General features: G+C 36.7%; 3 protein-coding genes across 8 annotated transcripts in view; 1 reads left to right on the forward strand and 2 right to left on the reverse strand.

Moving 5' to 3' along the window:
* Positions 1 to 13: 13 nt before the first annotated feature.
* On the reverse strand, positions 14 to 22,463 carry MsrA (methionine sulfoxide reductase A). 6 transcript variants are annotated; one of them, XM_022060916.2, is made up of 6 exons: positions 2,631 to 2,957; positions 2,440 to 2,526; positions 2,190 to 2,356; positions 1,686 to 1,800; positions 1,214 to 1,350; positions 14 to 1,131 (listed from the first exon to the last, which is right to left on the reverse strand). In XM_022060916.2, exons 2-6 carry the CDS (start codon positions 2,521 to 2,523, stop codon positions 894 to 896), a joined length of 741 nt encoding a protein of 246 aa, XP_021916608.1. In that variant the 5' UTR covers positions 2,524 to 2,526; positions 2,631 to 2,957; the 3' UTR covers positions 14 to 893. The 6 variants fall into 6 exon arrangements, with proteins under 6 accessions (XP_021916608.1, XP_021916604.1, XP_087209409.1 ...); XM_022060912.2 differs by having other exon boundaries at positions 2,627 to 2,957; XM_087353283.1 differs by lacking the exons at positions 2,440 to 2,526; positions 2,631 to 2,957 and adding an exon at positions 22,323 to 22,463.
* LOC110828306 (uncharacterized) lies at positions 10,350 to 21,946 on the forward strand. Its single transcript, XM_022060909.2, has 5 exons — positions 10,350 to 10,660; positions 17,049 to 17,243; positions 17,480 to 17,716; positions 18,023 to 18,286; positions 19,098 to 21,946. The coding sequence occupies exons 2-5, from the start codon at positions 17,146 to 17,148 to the stop codon at positions 19,369 to 19,371; spliced, it is 873 nt and encodes a 290-aa protein (XP_021916601.2). The 5' UTR covers positions 10,350 to 10,660; positions 17,049 to 17,145; the 3' UTR covers positions 19,372 to 21,946.
* A 166-nt stretch (positions 22,464 to 22,629) lies between the features above and the next one.
* Positions 22,630 to 23,697, reverse strand: part of Top2 (DNA topoisomerase 2) — a 28,779-nt gene continuing 27,711 nt past the window's right edge. Inside the window, exon 28 of the mRNA XM_087353265.1 lies at positions 22,630 to 22,767. The gene's annotated coding sequence lies outside the window, so the exon portion shown is untranslated. The remainder of the gene's footprint in view (positions 22,768 to 23,697) is intronic.

Raw genomic sequence — 23,697 nt, forward strand, 5'->3', positions numbered from 1 at the left:
TGGATTCCAAATATCCCAAAAAGTTCAACACTTTATTGCCACTGTAACCAATGGAACATTGCCTCTATTTAGCGTACATTGGCATAATTTATTTTCCTGAGATGCATTGCAATATTAAAATACCATTAATGTATCTGTATTCCTAACAGCCATTATTGCCAACAAAATATTTTACCCAAATGTTAGCATGTAAAAATTCACAAAATTCATTATAAAGGTTTTGTTGGCTGGGGGGGATTTAATCAACTCTTATAAATGTACACTTTCATGGTACTTCAATTAAAAGTTTGATTCTAAAGCCATTTACATGTATCTGTCAATAAATTGGTGTTTTTTCTCCTTGCTCCCATTCTCACTGGGCTCATCCAAATAAGAACCTTTAAGAATTAAAGTAGTAATAAATTTTAAAACTGCATAGCAATACATAAAGTCTAGCCAATAAAGATATATAAATAGAACTGATGCAAAGGCAGTTTGATAAATTAATTGGCATTTAAAAACTTTCAATTACTATTACATCAATTTAAAACCATTCTCATTTTCTTCAAATACTCACACATAATAAACACCAGCATTGAAAGATTATATATTTTCATTCACATTACTTTAAAATAGGCGTGCACAATTTTCTACAAGTTTAAATCATCTCCAAAAACTAGGAACCAGAAAATATATACATCAGAAACAGAAAAACTGAAGTTGCCCCTACATGATATAATCAGAACTACACGACACAAATTTGAAAATGTTATGTAATAATATGCAACGATACAAACCCATCTAAGTAATATACAAAAAATTCTAGTTGCCATGGCAACACAGCACCCAGGATTTGTGCAGGCCTCCTTTAGAAGACTACATTTTGAACAAGTTACTCTTATAAGAAAAGGAAATTAGCAAAACAATCCTTGGCCTTCATATTTAACCACCAGTTTACGAACATAATCTGCTGTTTTCTCGTCCAAACCCAGACGTGACACTTCAGCATCAAACTGGGACACACCACCTCTGCCAACAACATAACCATTAAGTCTTGCAGCCAGATGAGAGCTTTTCAGCTTATCTCCAGGAACCAGACCTACTGCTTCCATAAGCAATGGATGCTGCTGTAAACGATATTTCTGATGGTAACTGCAAAAAGAATATTCAGTTCTTACACCTGCATCAAGCCATTAAATACAATTTATTGCAACATAAAACACATGTTACTTACTCTTCAGCATCATAGAATTCTCTAGAAGGTAAAACTTTTGTGACAATACACGCAGATTTATTTTTTTCCTCTTCTTTCAGTGTACTCTCAGCCAACTCCTTTTGCTCTTGATCATGATACAAAATTAATGAAGTGTACTGTAGGAAAGTAAGTTCACTTATATGTCAAAAATGTCTAAAAATTAAAGTTCAGAGAAATAAACATTCCTACAACAAATTATGTAAGCAGTATAACATATTGAAGAATGTGAAACTTCATGATTTGTACAGACTGCATAGAAATGTTAAGATCGTGATGCCTAAAAGACTATGGGTAAGTGAAGAGGATAACATTAATATGGATCATAGGGAGAAGCACTGTGATCACAGGAGGTGGATGGCACTAGCTCAGGATTCTGTTGAACCATTGGGTTCTGCTATCACAATGTTAATTTATAAAGAAAAACTAAGGCTTTCTACTTCATTCCACATGCCTGTTTTGATGTCCTTGCCGTTGGGTCATGATGCTTCCAAAACATATCTAGCAATTCACTGTATGATATCTCATTTGGGTCATAGTCAATTTCAATCGATTCTGTGTGATCTCCTCTGTAAAAAGTCAATTAATTATTTGTTGACAAGACCAGTTCTTCATACACAGTTAGAGCCTCCAAAAGATTTTGTATCTCACCAGAGTCCACAATTTGATGCCATATTATTTTAACTACTATCAGCATTGTTAAATAAACCACAACTTTCTGCTACAGAAAGTTTCATAACACAATGTTTTACTCAACTTCGAAACTAACCTTATGTTTACAATTATACTGTTAAAAATGTGTCAAATTTATTGGTGGTGTCAATCTTATTCATAGATTTAGACAAATTAATGAATTTTCATGTGAAATAAGAGATTCTACTTCTACATTTATTAGAATATTATCAAACTTAACATCAACATGCATGACTTCCTTCTCTAACAAATTTATTCCACTTACATTTTGTGGTATGTAGGATGTTCTGTTGTACCCCCTGCAAATCCAACACGAGTACGAATAACACCTTTCTGGATGCCAAATAATGAATCTGGTGCCCAAAAACATGACATGGCAAATGTTGCTTTCTTAGTTGGCACATCAATGTCATGCAATAATGATGGCATATTCTGTAATTCATAAAAAATTATTGTAACACATTAGTGCAAAAAAAGATCTATCATTAAAATTAGTATATGATTGTCGCTCTTACACTGATAGTTGCTGTTGATCCTCCTTGACCCATTATGTTCAATGACAGTCGAGTAATCCCAAACGTAACTAAATTCCTTATCATAACCTATAAGGAAGTGGCTTGCGCTGTAATGCAACAGTTATGAGATTTCACAATAAATACAAAGGCACTGCAGTGAATCATGGAACATATCATGATATTGTACCTGCCTTACAAACGCTTCCCACATTTACTCTAATAAATCAACTCCCGACGAAATCACGCAAATATGCAATATTTCTTACACAAATAGTTATATATCTATAATTTCAAAGGGAACAATAAAATACGCCTAAAAGTGTAAGAAAAAACCAGTTATTATCCACTCGGACTGTTGTCTTCAACTGCTGCGGTAACCACTGCAAGACCTTCAGTACACTTGATTAAATCGTGTTAATGGTATGGCAAGACATGTTTGCACCAGACGTTTTGACTTTCTCTATTGTCTCAGCCTTCTAGGTTCTCTCAAATCCTATGTAACAAGGCACGAACAAGCTCTTTCCGACCCCCGTACCGTGTAAGATACATGAAAAATCAAGATTTTCTCATGGATGGAAGAATTATGTCTAAGATAACCCTTTTAACATACCTAACCTAGCTTTAATCCGAGGTTTCCAGTACCGGATGGGGACGAACACGTGGCAATATTTACTCAATACACAAACATGTTCGAAAACGACGATAATTGTCTTCTGAGTTGCTGCGCGTGTAGTCTGGTAGAATATTTCCGATATTCCAGGTGTGATTGTTGCTTCCATCATCAGGGCGATGGTGGTGGAGGCAGCAAGCACCTCGGAAATGTGGGGCAGATTGCAGTTTTTATGCATCATTCTTATCCCTTTATTACAGAACCACGTCCGCATCTCTGTTCATCCACACATTTAATTTTCGAAACTACTGCACTAATTTTATACTGAAATTTTTTACATGGTGTACAATCAACAAAACAGCAGGGAAAATAATTCACAACTCTTTGCAGTAGCATGATTAGTTTCATAGTAACAGACTTGTACCTGTAATAAATGAACTTAAAGGCTGATGAGATATACAAAATCAAAAAAACAACAACAAAAAAACATTAGGAAGTATGTATATGCCAGACTGCAGTCTATCCACATCCATCCTTAGGAGCTTCCTCTATCAATTGGGCACTACAGTAAGTTATACTTGATGGAAACAAATTCCAGTTTCCAAAACATAAATTTTAATTAAATTAGAACAATGCATAATGCCCATAACATTTGTTATTTCAATAATACACCATTGTCATAAACACTTAGATCTAATTTAGATAATCAGAAATTTAAAATGAAATGATATTCATATATCATTTATGAAAACCAATGAGTTCTTTCGAAAGTTATTAGTCTGTGGATACATACACACATGTAAGTGATAGTATCATAGGCATCTCTTTCTTTCTTAAAGAAAAAGTATGGTCATAGTTTAAATAGGAAAGTTATTTATGTAACAAATTATTTCTCATGATGTATGACCTGAAGCTTTCATGGCGACTAGCCATGGTCCACATCCTCAGGATACTGTACCCTGAGGTTAAGGAAACAGATGATTCTCGAAATTTTCGTGTTTTCTCCAATAAACGACCTTACACGACCGGTAGTCCAAGAAGAATTCATTATATTTCTCATGAATCAATTATTTCCTTTTAAACTGAAACAGCACAGTATAATGGTTTTAAAAAAAATGCACTATGTTAATGCAATGCAAAATTTAACATATTTATTTTTCCCAAAAGCAAGCCAGGGCAAACGTGGCCTTCTTAGTGTCAACATCAACATTATGTAGCAAGGGCGATATTTTCTGAAATAGACAGATAGGCTGTTCATTGATTTTATTTTGCAGTGTTCAGTACCACGCTAACAAGAAATTGTGACACAACGTGCATGCAGGAGGGGGCGTGATTTGAAAATGGAATTAATTAATCTGAACTGTGCGTGACTGAAATCTGTTACATAAACCTAAGTGGAGGCAGATTAAGAGCATTTGAGGAGAGGAGAGTACATATTTAGACCTACAAGGAACTAGGAAGTGTGGAGAAAATAACATAATGAGGATCTTTGTTGTTTTTAATTCTCATCCAGCATTAATATGGTGATAAGATCAATTAGAATGAGATTGTTGGAACACAACAAACATGGAGGATGCAATAAATGCTTATAAAGTTTTAGTCGGAAACCTGAAAGGAAGAGAGAATTTGGGAGATCTAATCGCAGATGGGAGAAGAATATTAAACCGCATTTTACAAAAATACTATTCGTTACTTTCGACCTAACATGTAGCTCTAAAAGAGAAATCGAGACAACTGTAGAGTCAGCATCGATGAAATTGCACAGGACGAAAATTCTGCAGAGAGTTTGATGCATCCAATGTGTGTGAAAACATACTTTTCAGCCTGTTTTATGCTGTGTATAAGTCAGCATAAAAAGTTAGTCTTCACAAACTGAAAATCTAGAGGCATTAAGAAGTCGAACGTGCCGAAATTATTACGTCAGGCGTAATTTACTAATTTGTTAAAACCTAAATTTAATAAGTAATAATAACTTAGCGTTTGTTTTTGAATTGCATTAACTTTCTTCCAAGTTCCCTAATATTGCTTACATTTTATATGTAACTGATCTAAAGCCAGTTTGCAGCGTAGTCACAGAGTCTTCGAGTGAAGCAATTATCAACACTAGAAAAAGTCTCTTGACGTTTGTAATCGGTTCTAATATAGGTCTCTAATGACCTCTGCTGGTGTCGTCTTCCAGCGATCTACAGACCACAAATAAGTTATCACAGAAATATAATTACCAGAATTCAAAGTTCATGGTCATTTTATCATTGGGTTTATAATATTGAATAACTTGCAACGACAAACCGCACGTGCTTATGCAAACCAATTTATCGAAGAAACAGCTGATTTGAGTTTTCACCCTCAGTGATGTTATTTTTTACACTTATTATGATGATTAAATCAAGGAGGATTGGTTGAGACATGGGGTGTATAACAACTCTGACGTCATTACTACTTAGAACTCACGAATTGAAATAATTAGGAGATTTTAAGTAGACTACATGTATACCATCATAATCATCACCATAAACGTGAACTCTACAGATTTTGATTGTTATGGCCTGTTGATCTTGGTCTTGAAGATTTCTGTCTTCTGGGTTGTTGCGCTGTATAGTCTGGTCGATGTTAACCAACGTTTCAGAGGTCATACTGCCTCCGTCATCAGGGCGGTGAGTCTGAAGATTTCTGTCTTCTGGGTTGTTGCGCTGTGTAGTCTGGTAGATGTTTACCAACGTTTCAGAGGTCATACTGCCTCCATCATCAAGGCGATGAGTATGAAGATTTCTGTCTTCTGGGTTGTTGCGCTGTGTAGTCTGGTCGATGTTAACCAACGTTTCAGAGGTCATACTGCCTCCATCATCAGGGCGATGAGTATGAAGATTTCTGTCTTCTGGGTTGTTGCCCTGTGTAGTCTGGTCGATGTTAATAAATGTTTCGGAGGTCATACTGCCTCCATCACCAGGGCGATGAGTATGAAGATTTCTGTCTTCTGGGTTGTTGCGCTGTGTAGTCTGGTCGATGTTTACCAACGTTTCAGGGGTCATACTGCCTCCGTCATCAGGGCGATGAGTATGAAGATTTCTGTCTTCTGGGTTGTTGCGCTGTGTAGTCTGGTCGATGTTAACCAACGTTTCAGAGGTCATACTGCCTCCATCATCAGGGCGATGAGTATGAAGATTTCTGTCTTCTGGGTTGTTGTGCTGTGTAGTCTGGTCGATGTTAACCAACGTTTTAGAGGTCATACTGCCTCCGTCATCAGGGCGGTGAGTCTGAAGATTTCTGTCTTCTGGGTTGTTGCGCTGTGTAGTCTGGTCGATGTTAACCAACGTTTCAGAGGTCATACTGCCTCGCATTAAAAATGTGTCTTGAGATGAAGTCTAATGCGTTCCGCTATTTGTGGGCATAACAGTGCCAAGAATTATTTTATTTCTATTGCAGTGTTTAGCAACATAAACTCTGACGTAAGCAATGTTACGAGAACAACTAACAACGTACATAAACAAACAAGAGTTAACACATGCAAATGTCAACACGTACGTAAAAAACGAAGGCACGTAATATTAATACACACAGCGCTCATACACGTCTACTGAAAGATGTCATGGCGACTGCTGATAAGGTACTAATTATCCTGAAGGCTGAATATCGTCCTTGATTTGATCATCCTAAAAATATCTGATGAAGAATAAAAATTATGAAACTACTCATTGTGCAGTTTTCTTCAGGAACGCAGGGAAAGTTAACTCTCTCTCTCGCAATGATCAGGAGCTGTTGAACCAATTGTGTGGGTTGTATCCAGCGCCTGGTAATGCCAGCAGCAACGAACGTTTCGACCACTCTCAACGTTACTTTATACACAAAAGATGGTTCATCATTAAATACATTAATTTGAATGTAAAAGAAATCAGTCAGCTGTAGAGTGTCACAAGAAACACGAGTCATTTGAGAATATTCAAACCGTTTATCCGACAACCCTCAGTGTCGGACGACACCCAGAGCTGGACTTGAGAAGAAAAAGGATCACACAAATGATTCTGGTCACAATTCGAACTTTACTTTTCGCATTTCTTTGTTCAATTCGCTCTCAGCGATGGAAAGAGAAGAAGGAGAAAGAGGGATGGACAAACAATGGAACGATGTCCTTGGTGGTCTTCTGAGTTATGACGCCATGTAGGCATGCACGTGTCTTGGCTGCAGATCTGGGTGGGTGCGAACCTTTCGGAAGAACACAATGTCTCCGCCTCATGCCTGAAGGACGTCCGTGTTAAACAAATGGCAAAATTTACAGTTTTGTTACTTTAATAATTAGGCTTTTTTTAGATAGGAGAGGGGACGATATAAAGATTAGCAAGAATTTCCCGAATTTAATATAATTTTAATTTATTTTACACAGTGCAGTTTAAGAAATTAATCGAAACTCAATTTCAGCGTGAGTCCACATAGAGAGGGGGGCAGGGAGGGAGAGAGAGAGAGAGAGAGATAAGGTTCTCCTACTTTTGTGGAAACCGAGAGACGCAAACAAGAAAGTTCTGAACTAAAAAATGTCTTCCTCAGTAAATATTTACAGAAATCTCGCAAATTTGAAGTGAAAATCCTTGAAGAAGATTTGGCAGTCATGGGTGAGGAGAGAAACAATCGCGCTTTCAACCATCAGGTGAAGAATACAGCGCGACGGCCTAGAACACGGGGACAGACGCGATTTCCGAAACAGCTGAGCACACACCGAGAGCATTTCAATACGTCAAGACACGAAAATCCCGTTAAGTAAAAATACAGTTATCCCTCAGCTTCCACGATTTTATGTTGAATATTGAACCAGAAGAACCACTTTAACTTAAGGCGCGGTTTCTCGCTCTAACATGCCACAATCTTGACAAGTACTTACAGACAGAAGACCCACGCACCACAACTTAGAAACTGACTCGTTCACAGATTTCTCTTCGCTAACCCGCGCACTCCATCAGTTCCTAATGATTCCAATTGACGTCGGTCACATCTAAATATAGACTGGCGTGGTCCTTTACTCTAGTTCATCGGACAAACACTGGTGATGGAGCGGGTTAGCTTAGTGGTAATGCTGCACGCAGTCTTCTCGAGGCACTATCCTCCTACATATAAACTATACATAAACTATATCAATCCAAGGATAACTGAAATAAAGTTTTGCAGTTTTGGAACCAGTTTAATTCTTTCCACACCTTCACTCTTGATTTCTTTTAATATTATCCTCGCATATAAACCAAATTTACAATTCATTCCTTCTATTTAGGTTTTCAAAAAAAATTGATAAGCATAGCTTACCTCCCCCGTGCTTGCTAAATGCCTCGCCCAACTCACCCTCCTTAATTTCGACTGCCCTTTCAATTCCTGCCTCCTAGGCCCAAACATTCACCTCGAACACCCTGATCAATTAAACAAATATTTGTGATCTAATTGTCCGTCATCCTACCTTAATTTCTGGTGGCTCGCCTTGCAACATACAAAGATCAGGACACTCACTCATCAGACTCATTACGATAAAATCTTTACAATTTCTTCAAAGTAAATGTCACAGCAATGTGGTTTGGTTTAAGATTTCTTTTTCTGGGTTGTTGCGCCGTGTAGTATGGTAGATACTACACGGCGCAACAACCCAGAAGACAGAAATCTTCATACTCATCGCCCTGATGACGGAGGCAGTATGACCTCTGAAACGTTGGTAAACATCGACCAGACTACACAGCGCAACAACCCAGAAGACAGAAATCTTCATACTCATCGCCCTGATGATGGAGGCAGTATGACCTCTGAAACGTTGGTAAACATCGACCAGACTACACAGCGCAACAACCCAGAAGACAGAAATCTTCATACTCATCGCCCTGATGATGGAGGCAGTATGACCTCTGAAACGTTGGTAAACATCGACCAGACTACACAGGGCAACAACCCAGAAGACAGAAATCTTCATACTCATCGCCCTGATGATGGAGGCAGTATGACCTCTGAAACGTTGGTAAACATCGACCAGACTACACAGGGCAACAACCCCGAAGACAGAAATCTTCATACTCATCGCCCTGATGATGGAGGCAGTATGACCTCTGAAACGTTGGTAAACATCGACCAGACTACACAGGGCAACAACCCAGAAGACAGAAATCTTCATACTCATCGCCCTGATGATGGAGGCAGTATGACCTCTGAAACGTTGGTAAACATCGACCATACTACAGCGCAACAACCCAGAAGACAGAAATCTTCATACTCATCGCCCTGATGATGGAGGCAGTATGACCTCTGAAACGTTGGTAAACATCGACCAGACTACACAGGGCAACAACCCCGAAGACAGAAATCTTCATACTCATCGCCCTGATGATGGAGGCAGTATGACCTCTGAAACGTTGGTAAACATCGACCAGACTACACAGCGCAACAACCCAGAAGACAGAAATCTTCATACTCATCGCCCTGATGATGGAGGCAGTATGACCTCTGAAACGTTGGTAAACATCGACCAGACTACACAGCGCAACAACCCAGAAGACAGAAATCTTCATACTCATCGCCCTGATGATGGAGGCAGTATGACCTCTGAAACGTTGGTAAACATCGACCAGACTACACAGCGCAACAACCCAGAAGACAGAAATCTTCATACTCACCGCTGCGAAAACCTCAAATCTTACATGATTTGGTTTAGTTTATTATAATTTTGTTTCCACTTTAGTTTCGGTCTGTAAGTTTAGTTTTCACTTAATTATTTTATTTGTATTCGTTCAAAGTCGTGTAAGAAAACGAACTGACTGACGGAATAGCAAATAATATTAGGAACTCCAACGCAGTAAATAACGTTGTGTCCGAACAGCTTACAAGTGTTATTTAGACTTCCGTATTTAATAAGAATTCTTATTACAATTCCTAACCAAATCTGATCAAGTAAAATACGTATGAAGTGAACTACAAGGGAATTTGCCTGGGGGGGGGGGGGGGGGGGGGGCATATTCTATCACATTCGAAGTTTACCAAGATGGAAAAAAATCTCAAACCGGTTGAGACGATTCGAAGTCTCGCCCACTGTCTACACTTGTCTTAGCCCAAATGCAGTCTGCAGAGCAGAACAGTAGAGTTCAGCATCTGAATTTGTTTTAATTTCACTCGCACTTCCAACGGAGGCATTTCATTTCATCAAACACCCACGCACCGAAGGTAAAAGTAACAATGTATGTGTACCGTCACCTTGGACATACCATTCTTGGTCTCTGCGCGAAGTGGCAAGGTAACTTCTTGTTCGCCTACGTCGTATTTCACTGTTCCAGTCTCAATCGTGTACGCCGTTTGCAGCCTTCGGCTGGTCGTGTCATGACGTCACTTTTTCTCTCTCTTTGCCGACAGTAGAGTCTAACTCAGGACAAGGTGCGGGATGGTAGAGTGATTTCACTTCAGCTACGGTTAACACTGAATCTCCACCAATAAAGTGCTAAATATCTCGTGAGTGAAGATTTCGTTAGGACCCATCATGATAATCTCACAAATACTTAAATGAGAGACTGATTTATGTTCTTCGCTCGAGATAATCAACATTTAACACCTGTGGAATTTTGAGAAGGGATATGAAAGCAGAGTACAAACAGCATTTACATGGTAAGTCCTGCAAATATTGAAGATGGGTGAACACAGAATGCTGATGTCAGGCATAGAACTTCTTCATATGACGAAACAGTGGCGTTTTCATGGGGCGTGTGAATAAATATATGTTTAATTAATTAAATAATCCATCAGCACCATGCCACAGGCTACTACATCCAGGAAACATTTCAGTTATATTAAATTATCATCATAATTTTTCCTCCCAACCGACAATTTGTTGTACCCCAAATGTTAGGAAAGTTTTGATGAGGAACTACTGCGTATATTACTATGTGCTGTATGGAAAGTACACTAGGAGATTTCAATGCAGAGTAGAGAGACAAGATCCTTTGAAACAGACAACGTTCAATAGTATCCTTCCTCTTACGTCTTGTTCTCCCAAGTTAAATTCAGGATTTCAGACTAAGATTTTGCATGCAGGTTTCATTTGTTCCATATATGCTACATGCCCAGCTCATCCCATTCCTCTTGATGTTATCTTTGTTTCTAATAATACTTGTGGAGGATGCAAAATGTGAAGTCTTCATTAAGCTATTGCCTCCGTCTTCCTACCAGAGCCGAAAATATTTATAAACAAAGGTTAATTCGGACAAATAAATAACATTCGACACCGCAAAGTTAAAACAGAACGTTCTAGTAAAACATAATATGCCGTAATATAATTCCTTATTGGTCGAATCTGTTTATAGCATTTTGTGGTTATGTTGAAAAGGCCTTGAAATAACTGCCACTCCCAAATAGACGCCGAGGAACAAACGTGGCCACTCCTGGCAGTTTTCTTAGATGTTAAACTACGCGTGTCGTTAACCAACGTTACATAAATCGTTTGTATTATTTATGGATAAATACAAACAGATGTTCATTTCTCGTTTAAAAATATTGGCCTATCGTGGCGCCTATTACCATCCTTAACGAAAACGATGGGATAATCTTTCTTTCTACCGTCCGAGAAACTGGCATTGGCCTGTGAATTTGATCACCAGGTAGTTGATATCTTTGAGGAGACATATTGATGATTGCAATAGAGTACAACGACACAGCGACTCTACCTAGCATGAAATGTAAGGATCGTCAGCTTTCACCTGGAACAAGCAATTATTATTATAAGACTCGAGTACTGAGTTTCATGCATCAATATTCCTTTTATGGAGTCGTAATGTTTCATTCCAGTTACGTGTCCGTATTACTGTTTCTGTCATCACATAACTTGTATGTGATTGTGAAATCTGACATTCAAAGAAGACCACTAAAGACAGCAGAGATGAAATTTATGAGACGAGCAGCAGGACACAGTTTATTTGAACTCAGATTGCGTTAATATATTTTAGAAGAACTCAACATGGGCCCAATCGAATTAGACTAGCAGTAAAACGGTGCTGGTTAGATCATGATGGAAGAATGACAAACATTTATGCACTCAAACAACCCCTTGACTGTCGACCCATTCCAAAACGAAGATTTTGACTATCATTAAAGAAACATTCTTGTGGTCTAAGAGGCCGTTTATTGGCCCAAGATGAACAAGATACTTCTTTTTAATATTATCAAGAATGGAGGAAATTACATGAGGGGCTTCATAATTTGTTCTGTTCACTGCAAATTCAAATCAAGTAGAATGAGATGAATGACATAAATTGCTTACATTGGGAGGTAAAACCTTCTTGTATAAGAGAGAATAATATTAAAATAGATTTTAAAAATTGTCTGTTAGGATGTCGGCTACATTAAACTGCCTAAGTAAATATTCCAGTGTCAGGTATTGTGAATACAACTGTTGTTATTGTGTTTTATAACCTAATTAGCGCTGTACAGAATTCAGTGACAAACCCAACCCTCAGATTAAATACTAGATGACCGCAAGTTTAGAAAAGCACGTTTTTATCTTCCACGATACGAGTAGACATAAATATTTCGCTCAGTCTTCTATAAATATTCTATTCAGTTTAAAAGTCGTTGGGCCATTGGCCATCTATTTTTATTCGTGATAACCTCTTGTTTTTATGACTACGTATCTTGTCGGCAAGAATTTTTGACTCAGATCACCAAGGGAATGATAAAAGGTCTCAAACTTGTCCAGATAAGAGGCTGGAGAAATAAATTAATTGAGTACAGAAATATAAAAATAAAATAGGTTGATAGTTCTCCTGTTTTAGGAACGAACATGTCTCTTTTTTGTGTAGTGTTACCCTGTGGAACTAAAAGCCTCGCGAAGAACCGAATCCCCGTTCCAAACAGTCCTACCAAATGCAGATATCAGTGTAATTTTGAAGTGGAATATGTGATTCCCACAAACACATCCCTTCCATTACTTCTCCAGCAATTCTCCATGACAAATTCTTTTTTCGCATAACGTCTCCAAGACTTCTCCGACACTACTCTAGGACTTTTCCAGGATTTCTACAGGAATTATCCTGGAATTCTCCAGTACATCCCCACGACCACCCGATGAAAACGATAGCAATTCTCCAGGACAAATTCTTTTTTCGCATAACGTCTCCAGGACTTCGATACTACTCTAGGACTTTTCCAGGAGTTCTCAAAGATTCTCAAGCACTTCTCCAGGACATCCCCACGACCTCCCGATGAAAACGATAGCAATTCTCCAGGGCAAAAAAACCTATTGTAAAACAACATTATATAACCTACACTTAACTTACCTGACTTAACTAAACCAAACCTAACCCAACCGAACCCAAAATGCAACATAATCCTATTAAAATGATATAGAGGAAATAAATTGTTACAAATTATATAAACACACAAAATAAATTTTTAAATTTTTGAAAGCAGCTCTGCTTCTGTGGGTAAGAGAGATTAGATGAAATTGTACGCATCTTCTTTATAACGTTGGTGAAATTCTACGAGTGTAGCAATGACATCAGTGTCTTTCAGGTAGCCTAACATCTACGTTGCCTTTCCGACCCTACAGGTGCCTGGATTTGAGCTCAGAATTTTTCCAGCGTTAAACAACTTTAGTATTTTATACATGCACATTTTAATAATTAAGTATATTATATCAACACCTTCAAAGAGAATTTAAAATCTATATACACATGAGCACTAACATTTAAAAATTCTCTCTTTAACCCAGGTAGTGAGAATTTCTTCTCCTGCAGCTGTAACACAATATCGTAAACTTTAAAACAGATCTCAAATATCTTAAAATTTCAAAGAGCATTAGTGGCGATACAGTGAGCTAAGTTTTAGGTATACATATTTATATTTTCATGAGATTTGACATTATTTGAATAAATGTTGTCCTTTTATTTTATATTTGTTTATATTTATCGGCCTCGTTCCGAAACAAAGGAAATTTACAAGGAGTTGAGACTCAAACGGAAATGTGAGCTGCAACCTAACCTAACGCGAAGTTCCGTAAAGAACTTCTAAAACTCGCTCTGCGTTAAATGTTTCAATGTACAGTCAGTAATTATGCAACTCATTCATAAATGTAAGTCCACAATTTCCACGAGCATAGATTCCTTTTATTTTCATGTTATCACAGACGGATTTGAATTAAATTCGTTGATAAGTTTATATTCCATCCCCATATAAAACTTCACATTATTAGCTACAATAATTCAATAGTTCTGGCTATCAAATGTAGGCCTAAAGTTAAGAGTCGATCTCACTCGAGAGCATGATGTAGTTTAGCTTTCACCTCATAATTTCGCACAGTCACTATATTTGTATTACTAACGGTGCTCAATTTAAAGCTCTTAACGTGGCGAGAGCTTCTAGTGATACATTCGTACTCAGTTTAATGAAAATCTATCAGCTGGTCACGAATAGGCGAACATGTTACTGTAAGTCTAACATTCCTCGTGCCGGAACATTATGAGGGGAATGAAAACGCCAGGCTACAGTCGTAATCTTCAGTGTATTTTATTTAGTGTTCTGTCTGACGACAGGTCCATATGAACAGGATCCTTCCATCCTTTTCTCGGACTGGGACCTGTTCATATACGTTCTTGGCAGATGATCCAGAAGTGGCTTGCCATTGCCTTCTTGTGTGTGTGAATGGAGTAATTGTTGGGATGCCACGGAGGAAAACTCCGTGTTGCCTAGACCACGGCCTTGCCCAACACAAGTTATAAATTCGGACACCGCCGGGAATCGAACCCGAGACCCCAGGATTACAAGGCCAGCGTTCTAACCGCCACCGTGGCCAATAATCTTCAGTGTACTGTGATGAAAATGAGTGAAGAGGCTTATAGGATCATGAAAACGAAACAGTGTGACCCCAACTGCCTTTTCGAGCTTCGAAACAAACGAAGGCATAAAAGAGAGAAGAAAGTAGTAACCCGAATTAGCTTTCTTTTCTCTGCATACCATGATTCTTGCAAATGCCCCCCCCCCCCCCCCCCGCCCCCGTCGCGTGGCAAGAACGGACACTACAATAATTTAGATTTGTTTCACAACACTCTGATGCTCTTCGTCAATTTCCACACCGTCTCCTGCCGAGAATAAAGGCAATCGACTGAAAATTCTTGTGAAAGTATTGACCCAGATACGCGGGTCGACGCGGCCAGTGTACAGAAATATCGAATGTCACTTTTTATTTTCAAAACATGTCGGCTTCTAAGTCCTGCGAGTTTCTACAACGTAACAAAATAATTACTGTTTTAAAATGTATTCTAATGTAGTGGTGTTAATTACCATAGACGTTAATTAAAATAACATGACATTCTAACAAACCCAGAGCGACAAGAACAAGTTTTGACAGACAAAATTATATAACCGGAGTAGATCAGTACATCTTAACATACCTAAAATTGGCTGCATCTTAATTATAATACACATAGCAACAAATACTAAGTATAAGCTTGTTAAAGATGTGTGATATACGAAATTTCATTATTGCCTTGCTGTTTATTTGAATAAATATCCTGGCAAGGAAAACATTGGTTGACGACACCATAGGACTCGTAAGTAGATACCGACGTCTCCATCTTAGCCCTGAAGATGGAGAAGGTATTTCTCCGAAACGTTGGTATCTATCTGTGAGTCCACACGGCGTCACAACACAAAAGAACATCGTCATATTCAATGCCGTGAGCACCTCAAATCTAACGATATTCAAGGAAACTTATGAACTTTCTCAGCAAAACCTGTGCTTTTGAAAATTCAGTTTTGTGCACCAACAACAAGTGGAAGTCACGTATTATGCGGCCTGTTTGTGGCCTTTCATTGTCTACTACAATTCATAATGATTTGGCCTTCATGTGTGATGGGCACACCTGAATACGACACACCCACATTTGTTGATAATCAACTACAATTCAACAATCTACTAATTCCTTATTTAATATTATTTTAAGCCTTCTTCAGTTTCACTCCAGTCTTTATCATTCTTTTAAAGTAAAGTATTCCCTTTATCAGTCACTGGCATAACACATATTTCGTGAAAGACAGGAAACACTGAGAACACAAACAAGAGATGCTGATAAAAGTTTTAGTGCAGGAAGTGAGACTTAGCAGAATTGACAAATATGTTGATTCATTCGTTGTTAATTATTTATTGACTCATTTTGAAGTACAGAAATTTCATAGGTACATTCTGGATGAGAAGATAGTCCTGAATGTTAATTAGGCCTAAGCAACATTTGCAAGAACACAGTAATGGCCTCTTTCCTTCTACAGCCCAGGAAAAAAACAAAACTTGTCTGTTAGGATGACAGTAAACTAGCTCAGGTTCAAAATGAGTATCTCCTGAACACTGTAATAAACCATTCAGTTATTGTCTTCAATTATGTAGTGGTGTTTGAACCATAACAAACCTGACAATTATACCACCATGACTGTGATAATGAATTAGGAAACGTAATTTTGTAAGATTTGAGGTTTTCACAGCAGTGAGTATGCAGATTTCTGTCTTCTGGGTTGTTGCGCCTCCGAAACGTTGGTAAACATCTACCATACTACATGGCGCAACAACCCTGAAGACGGAAATCTTCAAACGTAATTTTCTTCACACCAGATGTAAATAGTTATGCCACACGACAATTTCTTAATTAAATAGCAGCACTTCCTACACAGTCTTGATTGAAATAGGGCACATACCACATAAATGTGAGTTTCACATTAAATACAGGAGGCTTTGTAGTGACCATTATACTTGTTACACCCCACCAACATTTATTCATCATCATTAAATACAGTTATTATAACAGTTATTCATACTTTCATAATATCATCTTAGGAAAGTATTAAACAATGTGCAATTCCAGTATTTGATAAAATAAAATATTTTGTTAATCAGTGAAAAGTTGTTTTCCTGAACAAATTACTCACACCTTCCCACTCATCTAGATGCTTGAACCATAACATAGTCAAATTAATAAATTATCTTTCGTTAAACCATGTGTTTCTTTGCTTGCAGCACCAATCGAACTTCTTGTTCCTCCAGTAATGACCTTCACATAACATCAATGCAGTGTCAAACATCCAGAAATAAGTAAAAGTTTGATGAAAATAAAATGGCAAAAAAGGTTAACAAAAACCATTATGTGGCCAACTCACCGACAGAGTCCATGTCTCCTGTGCATGTACACAGAGGCATGGCAAGCACTAACAGGTAAACATACCTCTATCATAATACATTTCCATGCCATGTACAATTTTTTTCACAAAACTCTCCAGTCTGCAATAGATACAACTAACCACACCCCCAAATAAAAAATATTACCTGCTATACAATGTATGAAGTTGAGAAATCATTTAAGAAACACTAAAGAAGATGGGGACAATTTTAAGCAGTTCTAACATTGCACGCTAATATGTGGATCGAATGAAAGTCCCTTTGTTTAACAGGGCATACTCAACAGATGGTGAGGAAAGCCAGCGTGCACCATCAGACAGAACCATGTCCGAGTACATGATAGCCAATGAACGTGCTGCAGCCACCGTGGTGGAGCCTGGCAACAGCAGGAGCCATCGCAGAGACCAACAGAGGAATGGAGCCAGCAAGATGAAGAGCAGTCACTATGACAATGAAGGGTCTGAGATCTATGTAACAAGTGCTGCTTATAAAGCTCCATCAGAGCTCAGGTGAGGTACCTTACATGATGTTCAGAAGCGCCAAGCCTATCAATGAGTACAGGTGGGATGATTTCCTGTAGGGTGACCACTTACTTCCATTCATAAAATAGAAGTTATAAATGTATTAAATTTCACATACACTCACAGTAGACACCTTCAAGAAGGACGATTCTTTTATCATCAAAAGAGTGTACTATATCTAAATTAAAAATGTAACTATTCAGTATGCATGGCACAAAATCCTATAAGACAGTAATCTTCATGATGATGTTGGCAGTAGCAGGCCAACTTAACAATGTGCTTTTTATGTTACAGTCGAGGATCTCGATACAGTCATCACAGTCGAACGCCAAGTCACTACTCTTATCGCAGTGGCCGAGCTCCATCTGAAGTTTCAACAGTGAAGACAAAGACTTCACGCAAAGGTGGTCTTGTAGTCGAGACCATGGCAGCACCAAACCCATTTTGCCCTAACACCAAGGGAATTTGTTGTCTCATGCTGCTTATCAACTTAGGCCTGATTCTCGTTACCCTCGGTCTTGTTATAGTTATCCAGTTATTTCAGCCTCTGTTTGTCTGGTATGTTATTTCGCTTTTATAATACTATAAAACTATTTCCATAAAAACAAGAGTGGTAAAGTGTCCTACAACTCAGAGAGCATATATTTTTCTTTGTGATTTTGGAACTCATTGATCTTGATATTCATTTCTTGCTGATACAATCTTGTAGTGAAACAACCAAATTTATTTCTTCATATTACTAAATGTGTAATCTCACAGATTCAAATCTTGTGTTGATATATGTTTTAAACATCTTGAATTCCTTTACTTCAGCAACCTTCTTTATTTTCCTTTGGTTGCCACATCTTGTTACCATTCATATGACATAATATTTACATCAGTTCCAGATACAGCTCAGTGTTATGAAGTAACTATTATACATGTCCTACTTTACATCAATTTCAAATCATATATAAAAAATAAAATGTTTTTAACAGTACACAATTTTGTATGGATGTGTTAATTTAAGAGAGGGAATGGAAATAAAGTTGCCCTTGTGCTAAAATACTATGACCTGATACAGTGGGGAATGCCATGCACTCTTAACCTCAAAATTAAATGGAGGTGAGTGGTCTTCATGGTGTAACAACTTTACCCATGAGGAAACTACATAGAGTATAATATCCATTGGACAAGAGTCTGTGTGAGCCCTAGAGTTGGTCTTGATGGGGTGGTCATGAGAAAATTCCCTGCCCTTGCATGGGATTAAACTGCCCTATTTTGCTAACTGGATACCAATAGTTTGAGGATTATAAAATTACTAAATTAAAATACTGACTACATAGGATATGCTATGCTTATAATACATGTTGCTAATATATGATTTCAGGATCCTGGGTATTGTGTTTGTCATCTTCGGCTTCTTGACATTAATAGGAAGTCTTATATATTGTGTTATCGTCTGTAAAGATGTCAAGTCACCTAAAGATGTGTCACCTGAAGATCTCTACTGGACACATCACTGGCAAAAGCACATTGGATCACCAGAGATCCACTACAAGGCTGAAGATAAGTATCCAGATGATCGTTACAGTGATCGTTATTCTGTGAGCAAATATTCGGGAAAATACTCAGACAGAGACAGACAAAGTGACCACTACTGAAATGTCATTAAAAATTCTACATGTGAAATTAGAGAAAACTGTAACAATGAACAACGTGTTTCAGTTGGTGTTGAATCAGGTACTTTCAAGTAAAAAATTATCAGTTTTCAATGCCATTTTACTGGACCAGTTATTCAGTTTGTTTTACTATAGGGCATCTAAATACTGTATATTTTCAACTTTATAATAGCTAGTTTTGTAAATAACCCATAAATCTACAGCCATCCATACATACATGTATATTCATAACCCAAAAACCAGAATGTGCAAAATTCTCCACCAGAGTTTCCCATACTGAGACAAAATTAATTACAATTGCAAAAACCAAGATTTTCCATTTATTATGCCTGCCACTTCTTCAGTAAGTTTGAGAAATTGTTAGGAAAATCCAAAGTTCATTTTAGGTATCAAACCTCAATGCAATGCAGACTTGTACTCAATCAAATATTTACACTATCAGTTTCTGTGATTTTTATATAAGGTATTTTCAATCCAGTGAATATCTCATGAAAAATGTCAAGTCTCTTCGATCTTCAAATACAGAACATCTTAATGGGCTAATACAGTCCAAATATTTTTCAGTTCTTCTAATTTTATGAAGAATATGCCATAAAAATTAAAATATTTGTACACAGTCTGCCTAAAATTTTACATTAATTTTTGTAATTTACACACTTGATACATACTTATAAAATGTAAATTTTGTGTGTTAATTATGCTGAAGTGATAGTTCCTTCATAACACAGCCAGACTCTCATTATGTTTGTATCAAATTAAATGTTCTAACAGAAGCATCTCAACAGTTTTCAGCCTGTAATAAACACCAGCATTTCTTGTCACTGCGTTCAAACCTTGATCAAACAACATTCATCTCAACTCATGATTATTTTAAACTTTCTAAAACCAAGCACACATTTTACACTAAAGTGGTGATAAAAATAAAAGTTGACAATAGTTTGATAGGAGTAAGGGCGCAAGGTAACCTCATGGAAAGTTCACAGTTTAACTAGCAACATAACAGCCTCACTATCCTATTAAATGAATTGTATTTCCAGTGTTGATTATCATGATTATAGCTGAAATAAAAGTCCTGCCATTACTGCTGCAAATTCCATCAAGCTTGTTTAAAGTATTAATACAACATGATGAAGCAGCAAATGTATCTTTTTGTCCAGGTTTTTCTTAAACTGTACTAAAATAATGAAATTTCTTATTTATTGTAATACTGTTATTAATATATATTCATTAACAAAAATGTGGGCTATTATTATAACATTCTCCCATATTGCCTCTTTATTGTATGAACAATAAGGGGCCTTCTAATCTCTTTAATGGCACATGGAAGTTATTACAGAACAAAAATAAACACTGAATTATTCTTGCTTATCAATAATTCAAGTTATGAAGATGAAAGGAGGTGACACCAACATATTTCTTCTCTTATTTACCTACATGACACCACATGGTGAGTGCTTTATGTATTAAACTGCACATGGCTGCTTAGTGAAAAACAGCAGAAGTGGAAGCAGACCATATTATGCATTAAAAACTGGCTTATGATCTCCTAGCAACAAGACAAGAGAAGAAGACAGACAAAGTTGGAAAACAAAGGTTTTACACAACAGGTAAAAAGAGCAGCATTCCAGGTTGCAATTTTAATCCAAATTGATTTCCAGCCATCAGAGGATGATTTGTCAAGTGACAACATATTAGTCTGAAATAACATGCTGGATCACATGGTATGAATGTTGACTTTCATCATGGTGGTTTTCAAAATATAAGCATGCATCAAAATAATTGGAACATTTTTGTTTTCCTGCAGAGTATGTATAGTGCACCATTTATGAACTTCATAAATACAGTCAATACAAAAGGGATTATTTAATGTCATGAAACAAAACCCAGTCATATAACTCATTTGTTAATCCAAAACTCTAAAACATTTTAATTCTTCTCCAGTTCCTTACAATACAAAAAAGACGCACTTCACAGATTATGGTGTTCTGGGTTATGACACTGCAACTACAAGGTACAATAACCCATAAGACCACTGCCGAAACATTTTCACAAGTGTGAAAACCTCGAACATCATACATTGATTGGACAATGTCCCTTGTCTGAGATATATTTTAATATACATGTTTCAAGAGTTGGTTGTATTATTTGTTGCGGCTCCTTAATGATAATTAGATTAGATTAGACCTTTTATAATAGTCTCCTTTCTTCATATCAGTTATCTTCAGAAAACTGTACTGAAATAATAAAATTGCTTATTTCTTACATCACACATCTTTAACAAACCCTTTCTTAATTATTGTAAATTATTTGTATATTAGATTAATAATCTACATGCATATTTTACGTTATCAATCATGTAAACAACAGGGCACTTTAAACTTCTTCAAAGTTACTGCATAGCAAGATACAAACACTGACATCTGACATCATCTTTACTTTACTAAATTTGTGGCTATAAAAGCAGAAAGGTTATGTCTCACATCATGGACTTCAATGGAATTTGGTACCTTTGTATAACATAATTCTGAAGAGAAAAGTAAATCTGTATATTTTTTGAGCTCATGGGTTTTGAGTTACAATAATTTAAATATTTACCACCTCATCTAATGATTAATCTATTAAAGCCTATTAGTGTTAGTTGAATTGTGTTGATGCTTTATAAAGTTATAGTGGGTTTTCAAGATCACTGACCTGACTATTTGAATGTGACTTTCAATTATATAAATAATAAAAAAAATTAAACATATTTGTATCTGTACTGCTTTCAGTTATATTTGTGCTGAAAGTAATGATTTCATAGTTTTATGTCACATTCATCTCTGTCATTATTTTCCATGCCCTGTTGTTATGTACACGTCCTTTACACTACATAAATGATTATGCTGTATCATTTCTTACTTATTTGCAACAAATTTTTATGCCAATTTACTTACAAGGATGTAGAATTGATCTTCTTCATAAAAATTTCTGTTGCCTTGTCCATTTTCTCATTATTTACTGCGTAGATGCATTCTGTTGTTGAAGCTGGATTAACTTCTGTCAAAAGACGTCCATTCTCTGTGTGGATATCCGCTTTGATTGATAATAAATATAATTCAGGGATCTGGTGAATGCAAATGTGTTTGCATACCTTCTTTTATCAGCACAGAATGCACATTCTAATTACTTCTTTCATATGGACAAGTCATAAATTCTGACATAACAAGAGGGTGTCTAGTGGTCTTCCCAGAAAAGAAATACACTTTCATTTGCAGCTCTGAAGTTACAATTTCAGAGTCCTATTCACTGATTTCACTTTCATTATCCTCTTCCTCTGTTGCATTCAGTGACTTTTCTCTGCAAGATTTTTCAGTCTTCTATAGTTTCTGTTTCTGATACCTAGAACAATTTTTTTTAATGGAGATTCACCAATGAATTTGGAAGAAGAAAAAAACTTGCAAAATGACATCATCATTTTACTTATACTAGGTACTACAGCACTTTCATCATAGTAAAGTCTGTAGTTTCCTCCTTAGATAAGATTTTTAAAATTGATTGTTAAAATTTAATTCACACATCTACTTTGAAACAGTTCTTAAACTTTGCAGTCTGAAACCATTCCTTTAAATAATGACTGACAGTACATAACCCACTTTTTGTTCTTCATTTAAACTGTAATGTTTACTCTTAAAACAGAAGTACAGTTTACATTCACCCAACCACTATAATATACTACATATTTCACTACTGACATACAAAATGCATGTTTCTTTTCTGCACATCAAGTGCTGTGCATCTGACTGCAGACATTAACAATAACAATTAACAGAACTAGCACTGTAATTCTATTGCTCAAAGAAACTGTCAACCTACATGTATGGAGACAATGGGTAAAACATTATAAAGTATTGTAAAAAAAATTACCATCTACCAACCTTACCAATCAAAACTTCCCAGTTACTGCTATTTTCATTGACTCAAAATTATGCAAAAAGAAAAAGAACAGATGGTTAATGCTTATGATTGATGAGTATCACTTATGCATCACACACCTACATTCCTTTTGTAATTTTAGAACACTTATAGAATAATGTTCTCTGATCCAATATTTATAGTTAGAGGTGTTATACAGAATGTTCAAGAGTTCTGAAAAGCTGTGTGAAACACAGCAGAGTTTATGGTTGGGCAAAACATCAAAAGGGCAGATGAATGCTGTTCATAATTGTTTTGAGTAGCCATCAACTACAACATATGCTGAGAATAAAGAGAATATTCATCAGTTTATCTCGACAAATGAAGAATCGGCACTGATAAAATTGTATATGTAAA

This window comes from Zootermopsis nevadensis, unplaced genomic scaffold (assembly GCF_977971745.1).
Source record: "Zootermopsis nevadensis isolate Lab colony 2312 unplaced genomic scaffold, Znev_1.0 Znev_ptg000022l, whole genome shotgun sequence".
Taxonomy (NCBI): Eukaryota; Metazoa; Arthropoda; class Insecta; order Blattodea; family Termopsidae; genus Zootermopsis; species Zootermopsis nevadensis.